The sequence below is a fragment of the Bison bison genome, unplaced genomic scaffold, assembly GCF_000754665.1.
Source record: "Bison bison bison isolate TAMUID 2011002044 unplaced genomic scaffold, Bison_UMD1.0 scf7180017864145, whole genome shotgun sequence".
NCBI classification, from domain to species: Eukaryota; Metazoa; Chordata; class Mammalia; order Artiodactyla; family Bovidae; genus Bison; species Bison bison.
The window spans coordinates 10,357,123-10,367,131 of record NW_011494717.1 but is presented as its reverse complement, the minus strand read 5'-3'; the positions used below and the strand labels follow the sequence as shown (position 1 = coordinate 10,367,131).

Below are 10,009 nucleotides of genomic sequence, written 5' to 3'. Positions count from 1 at the left end.
AGGAAAACACCAGGAAAACACAAGCAGAGGGAGGTTGAGCCTGCAATTAAGTAGGCCAAGGAGAAAACCTCCTTACATGCTGTTCTGAGAGGAGGAGGTGGTGTAGCTAAGGAGAAAGTCAATATTGTGAGTCAGCCGAGGAAGATACTGGCCACGCTGGTGGAGCTGACAGGTGTGGGAATACTTGCACAGCGGTGCCTGGCAGAGTCACAGTGGGCCTGAAGCTGCAGTGAAAGGAGCAGGCGTGTGGATGGTTTAGTCACCATGGGAGAAAGGAGAGAACATGCAGGTTGGGGTGGGGATTGGGTTACCGCTGAGCCTAGATCAAAAGAAGCCAGTGGACTGGAAAGGCATTTCATTTGCTCTGCACAAGAGGATACAGCGCTCAGGGTTACTTGTCAAGCTCTGTGCAAACATAGCTGACTGTCCAGTCATGAGTGGCCAGCTGTAAAGGGTAGAGCAAGGCACAGGGCTGTGGCCCCTGGGCTGTACCTTCATTTCGTAAGGTCTCCTTTTCTCCCCACCAGAAAGGACTAGACTAGGTGGCAGCCTGGGAAAACTGGCTGAGTGGCTCTTTTTAGTGTTTAAACAAATAGTAGTAGGGAGTGTGGGGATTATTGTGCTGGGTGCGGCACACACATTATCTCTAAGACCTGTGTCACTGCTGCTGTTTTTGTAGATACTGATATGGATGGCCAGTGTGGACATAGTTGCTCGGTCATGTCCGACGCATGACCTCATGGACTGTAGCCTGCCAAGCTCCTCTGTCCATGGAATTTTCTGAGCAAGAATACTAGACTGGGTTGCCATTTCCTACTTCAGGGGATCTTCCTGACCCAGGGATCGAACCTGTGTCTCCTGCGTTGGCATGCGGATTCTTTACCACCCACACTACCTGGTAAGCCCACAAATGGCCAGAGTGGGCTCAACGGCCCAAGATCACACAGTAAAGGGTCGATGCTGGTATTTTCATCTAGTGTATCTGATGACAAAGTTATACCCCAACAGCGCTGGGAAATTACAGAAAGAATAGAATCTGTCAGGACAAATACGTGAGCTGCCATATTGAACTCTGGGGAGAAAGGAGACATATCAACCAATAGGTTTTTCTTTGTGGGAAAGAGCGTCCTCGGGGGTACCCTTGACCCGAGCCCACTCAACCCTTAGGTACTGACCATGTTATTCCAGAGAGCGATGGCCATCTCTGCGTGCCCACGTTCTGAGAAGTGGAAACAGTCCTCGGAGAAGAAGGTGAGGTCAGCGCCCCCTCTCTGTGACCAAAGGAAGGGGATTATCTTCCTGAGATGAGAGCACTGCTACCTGCCCAACCCCTCTGCCCCAGGCAGTGGCACCCTGGGCATTCTACCTTCCATCCTTTCATTTCTGCTGCCAATTGGATCAGATGTTGATGGAGAAACTACCTAGTTTTGGAATTTTTATTTTTAAAAAAATTTGTAGCAACCGAATTGTTTGTTGTGGCTAAGTTGTGTCTGACTCGTCTGGGACCCCATGGGTTGTAGCCCACTAGGGCCCTCTGCGCATGGGATTTCCCAGGCAAGAATACTGAAGTGGGCTGCTATTTCCTCCTTCAGGGGTTCTTTCTAACCCAGGGACTGAACCCAGGTCTCCCGGATTCATAGCCACCTACAATCCATCCCTTCTCCTTCAGCATCCCTGCCCTAATAGTTGAAAAGAATGTTTTGGGGAAGCTTTCATTTTATTCCAACCTGGCAAATATCAGGGCCATACCTGGGGAGCTCGGTCACTGTTAATTTTCACATTTTCTTTCCAACTACATCTAAGTTCAAGTAATACTCAAAAGGGGGGAAGGAGCAAAAGCAGAAACAGCAGCTCCTTGGGAGCACTCCTGGAGAAAGATCGTCCAAAAAAGCCCATGTGGAAAAGGAAATACATTCCCCAAGATAACGGCCACCATACATGTGCCTCCCAGCTGCTCACCTTGTTCAGGGGGACAAGAGTGTTTTGGAAGAAAGGCTGTACGACCACGGCGAAGTCCTCACGCTGCAGGTACTGGTAGGAGAGTGTCGACAGGGCACTCTAGGGATGGGGAGGGAGGCTGCTCAGTCCCACAGCGAGGCTGGACAGACGGACTGTCCCTGAGGCCTCGGGTGGGTCATGTCAGGGCCAGGAGACCCAGAGGAGCTGCTCTACTGCACAAGCATCCACCTAGACTGCACCAGGCACAGACACCAACCTGCTCTCACTGCATGAAGAAGTGGATTAGAGCATGGGACTCCAGTCCAAATGGGGAACTTTTCAACACCAGCTCCTCAAAATGCCTTAGACCTTAGCATGAGTATCCACAGTCTTGGCATTGCTTAAGTGCCCAAAGGTGGACTGTAAAAGATAGACTACCTGTGCTCACCCTCAAGGAGCTAGTTATCCATCTGTGAGATGTAAAAGTCAAAATCATGTATGGCTTTAGGGTCAGTGAAGTGCTGACTGAAGTTGCCAGCAGGGAGCTTAGTCAAGGGAAGCTTCTCAGAAAGGTAAGAAGACAAAGTTCTGAGCGTGACAGGGATGTGCTGCAGAAAGGCCCAGGCAGGCAGGTCCAGGGAGGGGACAGCAAGAGCAGAGACAGACGTGAGAAAGTAAGGAGGGAGGGAGCCCAAGAGCAGTAAACACAGCCCCTCTCCCCTCTGGGTGGGGTTGGGGTGGGAGGGGTGAAGGGGTGATGCCTCCTCTGAGAGTTGAGAGGAGGGGTTTCTTCCAGCTTCCCTTCTGAGTTCTCACTGCCCTCCCCTGATGTTGGTTTACCTGGACACACATTTCAGGGGCTGTGATCTGCCTTTAGGAAGTGGCCTTGCTCGAAGCAGAACCCTGCCAAACACCCGATTTCCCAATCCTTGCTTCGGGAGTAAAGAGGAGGGTGGGGAGGGAAAAGGGGCACAGGGTCACCTGGAAGTTCCAGTTCACTGTCTTCAATTCTTGCATCTCTGGCAAGTTCTCCTGGGAGCCTTGTAGGCAGGTGCAGTTGCTCCTGTGTGGTGAGGAGTCCTGAGGCTCAGGGCCCCTCAGAGGCTACTCCAACCCCCTTCCATACACACAGGTGCCCCCACAACACAGACTTGCTGCCTCTTGGGCCCGGGTCAGAGAAGCATGACTCAGAGACATGCGATCCAGCAGGTGCTTATTAGGAGAGAAGGCAGAAGGGCTGGCAACAGTGCCTGGGGCTCCTGCGGACAGGCTGTCCGTTTCCTTGGCCACCTATTTCCTTCCCTAGCCTGTGGCTCCTGGAGTTTCTCCAGAGGGGCTGGGGGTTTGGGAAGACTCCCAAGTGGCCCAGCCTTTCTTCCTCATGTTCCTGAGGCCTCCCTTCCCTACCTTCAGCTGCTGAGGACTCTCCTGCAGGAAGACACTCTTGGGCGGCACTGGCTGCTCCAGGCAGGGACCAGGTTCCAGGCAAGATTGGAACCAGCTGGTCACCTTCCCAGCAAATCCATTTGACTCCAGATAAGGCTTCTTAGCCACCCTGTAGAATCTCCTCCCCCATAAAAACCGTCACAGGAACTCTGGGCAACCTTCTGGCCTTAAAGAGCGCAACTTCCTGCAGGGTCAGGGATGAGCTTTAACAAATTCCAGGCCAACAGAGATTCTTACAGGACATCACTTAGCTCTAAGCCTGGCTTTCAAGGCCAGTCCTAAGAAGCACATTATAGCTACTATTTCCTGAGTGCCTGCCCAAGGGGGACCATGCACTTTACATGTGTTTCCCCTAGATGTCACCTCTACTACCCTGGGAGATTTTTACATGTGAGTAACAGACCCAGAGAGGTGGTGTGGTTTGTACAAGGTTCCACAGCTTCTAAACGGCAGCGCCAGGACGTGAGGCCCAGTAGAGCTGTCTCGAAAGCTTGTTGCCTCGTGCCACCTCTCAAACAGGGAACAACTTGCTGAAGTTGGGGTTTGGCACCACAGAAATTCTGGAGCCCTCACAGATCATTTCCAGAAAGGCAGAGTGAGGTCCAGAAAACTGAAGCAACTTGCATACAGTAGGCATTCAATAAGGTAGCAACACTTTAGAATGGTTTTCCAAGCCCCTGGCTAATTGTTGATGTTTGCCCCTTGGACAGGATTGTCCAGCTCTGCCAGTCTCGGTCTCACCCGCTGGTATCTGAGCCCCATTTCCCTAGATGCCCTTGCCTCAGGACCACGTCCGTCTACTTACTGGGCTGGCAGTGGCATGACACATTTTCCATCTTGACCCTGGTGCAGGTCAGCCAGCTCCATGACCTCTACCACATTGATGAAAGCCCGTGGAAGCTGTGGAGAGCAGAGGGGGTGGCTTCAGTAGTCCGCAAGCACTTGGGGAGCAGAGCTTACTGCTGGAAAGAGCTTGGGGGATTGTCTACAGTCTACTCCCCCCTCCCCAATTTTACCAATAAACTGAGGCCAAGAGAGGGAACGTGCCTTATATTATCTTGTGGAATGGTCTTTATTGGCCCTACTTTATAGATTAGGAAACTGAGACACAACTTGCCCAAAGTCACATGGCTAGGAAGCCACAGTGCCTGGCTACAAGTCAGGCCAGCTGGCTCCAGAAGCATGCTCTTTGGCACCCAACCAAGGCAGTCAGATCCAGTTAGACTCCACCTCACAGAGAAGCTTGGCAGCTGCCTCCCTCCCAGCCCATCCATCCGGGTACCTGCTCCTGGGGGACTCTGCAGTGTGTATCTCACTGAACACAAGTCTTCTAGCTGCGCTCAGGGAGCGACCCCTGGTGAGCCAGCAGACAGCCTGGTTGCTGGCAGGAAATAGGACCCGAGAACATGCCGCTGTGCCTCCCTACCTGCTCGTAGAGGATGTCCAGGGCCTGCCGGATGTACTTAACATACTCCTCAGCAGAGCGGGCCTCCTGTGAAGAAGGAAGGGGCTCTGCTCAGCTCCTGGGAGGAGGGGGAGAAGTTGGCCTGATGCCCAGCACAGGAAGGTCCTGTACCAGATGGGAAGCCCAACCCTTGTTGCTGATGGATACAGTCTCTGGTAAGAAGTCACTCCTTGGGGACTTCTCTGGTAGTCAGTGGATGCCAATGCAGGGAATGTGGATTTGATTTCTGGTTGGGGAACTAAGCCCACATGCTGCAACCAGAAAGAAACCCGTGCCCGGCAACTATAGAGCCGGCATGCTGCAACCAGAGAAGCCTGCAATGAAGAGCCTACATACCATGACAAGGACCCAGCAAGGCCGAAAAAAAGAAAAAGAAAAGTCATCCCTTGATGCCTACTAGGTACCATTAATGGCTCCCACACCCCACCTCCATGGTGTCTCTAACCCAGATCCTAACAGTGCTGGCCCCCCTGCCACTGCCTCCCCATCATGTCTACCCTTATAACTCAGCTTGCGGGCCTCCTCTCCTGGCCCCTCTCCCAACTGGAGGCTGATTTAGCCCCTTCCAAAAACATGGCCTGAATCCTGGTGGTGGCCCCAAGTCATTTGCACAAAACGCTGCTCTTAGGAAAGTAAACCTGACTTTGCATGAAGACAGGTCTTCTGGGGTCACTTCTGGCTCCCTGGATCCCACAGAGTGCAGGGCACAATGACATTTAAAATCCCACGGGGTTGGATCACTTCTGCCTCTAGTCTGGGCAGTGAGGAAGAGAGGTCCCTGTGTGGGGGAGGCTGGTTCTCATCTAGAATTTGGATACTGTCTCTCTCAGCCACAAGGAATGATAAATGCCTTCTCCCTGCTGCCTGTGACTGTCAAACATTCTAGCACAACCTCTGAGTTATGGCAGGTGTTTTTTTTTTTTTTTCCTGGCCAAATAAAATATAGCACATCCTCAACTTAGAACAAGATGAATTCCAAAAGTTATTACCTCCCAAAGTTTGTACATCTGGATGTATTTCCCCATAGAAACAAGGTTGGGAGTGGGTTGGGTTCACAGGCTGGCTGAAGGTGATGAACACATTTTTGTCCCTGAAGGGCAGTGAGCCATGGATCAGGATTGGTTCAGCTGTATCAACCATATTTAAGACATTGTTTCAGCCTCCCCCTGTAACCTCCCCACCCTGAAGAAACACCGAAAAAATGGGCAGAGACTCCAGACAGGTGAGGGGGCTCCCTGGTTATCCACTGGCTACCAGAGAACAGTATTTAAGGGTGCAAGAGAGACCACCTCAGTAGTGCCTGAGAGTGGGGACGTCCAGACACATCTGGAATCAAGGAACCAATGCAGCAGCCACTCAGTAGTGGGGATGGCTGGCGTGTGTGAGCCGGGCTGTCTGGGCAGACTCAGGTGCCTGGGAGGGCTGGCCTGGGTGCCTCCCATGGGGGACATCCCAGCCTGGGTACAGACAGTGGCCTTGGCCATCAGATCCATCTCCCAGGGGGCCAGTCAGGGGCCTACCTCATTGTCACAGTAATGGCACAAGTCGTTACTCCCAATGAAGAGCGTGATCAGCTTCCAGTCTTTCTGTAGGTTGATTTCCTGAGGGGACAGAAGAGCCCACTTAGGCCTTGGTGGGGGGCGGGGGGCACATGCATGTGCTAGACACCCCTTCCCCCCAGTGCCTTTCATCCTCTGCATCACAGTGGAGAGAAGAAGTCAAGTGGAGTTCCCTCGCCCTCACTTTGGTGCTGGGCAAGGGGGGGGGTGTGTGTGTGTGTGTGTGCGCACGCGCGTGTGCGTGTGTGCGTGTGTGCGTGTGCGTGTGTGCGTGTGCGTGTGCTCAGTACAGAGAACTTTTTTCCCTTTGAGATCTTAAGAAAGCTGAAGTCCAGGAGGAGGTGGCTTGTATTAACATACTACTAAAGAGCCGACTCATTGGAAAAGACCTTGATGCTGGGAAAGATTGAGAGCATGAGGAAAAGCAGGCAACAGAGGAGGAGATGGTTGGATGGCATCACTGACTCAATGGACATGAGTTTGAGCAAACTCAGGGAGACAGTGAAGGACAGGGAAGCCTCGTCATGCTGCGGTCCGTGGGGTTGCAAAGAGTTGGACACGACTTAGCAACCAAACAACAATAAAATGTGATCCAAAGGCCTTCAAAGGAGCCCAGAACAAAAGACACATCTAGAAGCAAGAGCCCAGAGCTGCCTGGGTCTAGGGAAGGGGACCAGTTGGACAGAGAGGTGAGGAGGGGGCTTGGAGAGGTTCTAGGGAGCCTGCTTTCCACTCAGCAGCCCCATAGTAGGAGTGCTGCCAGGCAGTGAATTCCAAGGCATAAACCCAGAGCATTGAAAAAAGTGCTGGTGAGGAGGTTTAGAGGGGCCGGGGAAGAGGGAAGGAGGAAGGACTGGAATGGAAGACTATTTTTAGAAGCCAAAGTTTATATAATAGGGTTTGGGAAGCCAGCTCTTGGGTGCAATGGAAAGCTGCCAAAGGCCGAGGCCTGCCACCTCCACCAGCCCTCTGCTCATCTCTCCTCCTGCAGCCGGCCTGGAGAGGAGGGTGCCTGGGGAAGGGGTGCAGCAGAGACGGCGTCTTGGTGGCAAGACCTACTCATCTGGTCCCTCGTAAAGACGAGCCAAGAGATTGAAGTGCAGAGGTGCAAAGGGGGCTCATTTAGGGCCACTCGCACCCACCCTAGTTAAAGACAGAGGGTGGCCAGGGGCCTGTACTCACAGGGCTGGTTTTCATTCGCTCCACGAGGTCCCGGGCCTGGGCTGGCATGTCCCTGGGCAGGGGAAAAGAGGGGAACATTAGAGCTGGTTCACGAGCAAGGGCTCAAGCTGCAGGATTTGGGCCTGGCAAGGAGATGTTTCAGGAAAAAAAAATGTTATATAAAGACCTATTCCTTCAGAAGGTAATGAAAGGCTTTCAATTCTCAAGAAATCTCAACCTATGAACAATCAAAGATTTGCTGTGGGTGTTGGAGCCCCAGTTGATCCTGACCCTGCCAGGGGGCTGACATGCATCTCACCACCCCCTTCTGCAGGCCTGGTCCTCTGAGGCCACTTCGGCCGCAGGGATAGTGGTGGTGGTGGGGAGGGGTGGGTTGGCGGGCAGGCAGTGGGGATCTGCTCAACCTTCCCGTCAGGGACGTTCCCTTATATTTCATCCAGCTCTTTTCATTGCAGGCTGAGCCTGTTCAGTTCTTATTTGGCTGCCTGTCTTAAAAATAACCTTTTGTATATTTGAAAAAAGCCATCACCCCAAATGATCCCTCAGCTTCCTCTTTTCCAAGCTTCATGACTCCTTCAACCTTTACCTCTAAGTCCCAGTTTCTCTTCTTTTAATCCTTCTGTTTTTCTTCTCTATCATTCCTTTGGATTTCCAAACCATTCCCCATCTCCTCACTTTCCCCGCTGGTAACAAAATAGGATGAGGGAGACAAATACCGACAGGGCTAGGCTAGAACTCACTTCACCCCCTAGATGTGTGCCACGAATGCTTCTGGGTTAGAGAGAGGCGTGCCAACGGAACCCTACTCAGCAATCAAGGAGAACGAACTAGTGATACACATAACAACAGGGATGTATGTCAAAATAATTTTGCTGGGTGAAAGATGTTAGACAAGAAGAGAGTACACGGACTTCCCTGGTGGTCCAGCGGCTAAGATTCTGTGCTCCCAAAGCAGGGGACCGGGGTTCGATCCCTGGTCAGGAAACTAGATCCTGCATGCCAGAACTAAGAGTTTGTACGCTGCAACTAATGATCCTGCCTGCTGCAATAAAGATCAAAGATCCCACGAGTCACAACCAAGACCTGGTGCAGCCAAATAAGTAAATACATATTTTTTTAAAAAGGGAAAAGAGTACATCATCCATGGCTCTGTTTCTATAAAATTTTAGAAAATTAAACCTAATCTATAGTGACAAGAAAGCAGGTCAGTGGTTACCTGGGTCCCAGGGAGTGAGTGGGGTAGAGACCGTAAGGGGCAGGAGGGAGGGACTGATTACAAAGCAGCACAGGGAAACTTTTGGAGGTGATGGATATATTCATTATTGATTGAGGTAATGGTTTCATAGGTACATGCATATAACAAACTGATCAGATTGCACCCTTTTAATATGTGCAGTGTGAAAGTCACTCAATTGTGCCCTACTCTCTGTGACCCTATGGACTGTAGCCCATTAGGCTCCTCAATCCATGGGATTTTCCAGGCAAGAATACTGGAGTGGGTTGCCATTTCTTTCTCCAGGGGATCTTCCCGACCCGGGATTGAACCCACGCCTCCTGCATTGCAGGCAGACTCTACTGTCTGAGCCACCAGGGAACTGGTTTAGTGTACTTATGTCAATTACACCTCAATAAAGCAGTTATTTAAAACAGATATGTATAACAGAAGGGATACAGCAAATGGATGCTTCCATGGAAGAAGTCATAAAAGAAGGAACTGGTGCAGAATGGGTGTTTTAAATCTTTGCATGTCCACATGCTGGGCATGTGGCCAAGCATACACGGTACCATTTCTGCCATGTTTCTCATTTATTCACTCAGGACCGTATCTCATATGCTATTGCTATCATGGATATGTCAGAAAGTCATAAAGAAAGCCTGGCTTGGTTAGAGGTGACCACAGAAGTCTCTGTAATCTTTTTACAGGTTCGAGATATGAACAGGGGTATCTGTGGGTGATAAGCCCTCCAGAACACTAGCGGAAGTCAGGAATGCCCTCTTTTCCCCTCTCCCTAGCCAAGTTCTTCCCACACTTCAGGCTCAGAGCAAGCCGTACCTACCTCCCCGAGGAGCCTTCTCTCTGGGTTTGTTTACCCACATCTCCTCCATTTCCTTTTTCAGTCTTGGTGTGCAGAGCTATGCTTTGGGAGCTATGGGACCAGGGATCCCCTTCCAGCTCTGCCACCAATTTGCTGTGGAGCTCACCCAAGTTACAGAACCCTGCTAACCTTGAATTTTTTCATCTTTATACAAAGAGGCAGGACTAGATGTTTTCTGGGGTCCCTTCTGGGTCTGTACCTGTCTGTAACTAGACTGCCCAGTTCACATTTTACACTTTTCTGTTTTCTGAGTACAAAATCATTTCAAATCATTCCAAAGTACAAAATCATTTCAGTCTGCAACATTGCCATAAACAACACTC

At 51.1% G+C, this 10,009-nt stretch overlaps 1 protein-coding gene across 1 annotated transcript in view; it reads right to left on the bottom strand.

Moving 5' to 3' along the window:
- The window catches only part of PLB1 (phospholipase B1), a 125,817-nt gene that overhangs the window by 7,994 nt on the left and 107,814 nt on the right, over positions 1–10,009 (bottom strand). Inside the window, exons 47-53 of the mRNA XM_010840701.1 lie at positions 7,591–7,642; positions 6,370–6,450; positions 4,811–4,876; positions 4,190–4,284; positions 2,920–3,001; positions 1,960–2,058; positions 1,176–1,271 (exon numbers count right to left, since the gene is read on the bottom strand). Of these exons, the coding sequence (XP_010839003.1) occupies positions 1,176–1,271; positions 1,960–2,058; positions 2,920–3,001; positions 4,190–4,284; positions 4,811–4,876; positions 6,370–6,450; positions 7,591–7,642 (571 nt within the window). The remainder of the gene's footprint in view (positions 1–1,175; positions 1,272–1,959; positions 2,059–2,919; positions 3,002–4,189; positions 4,285–4,810; positions 4,877–6,369; positions 6,451–7,590; positions 7,643–10,009) is intronic.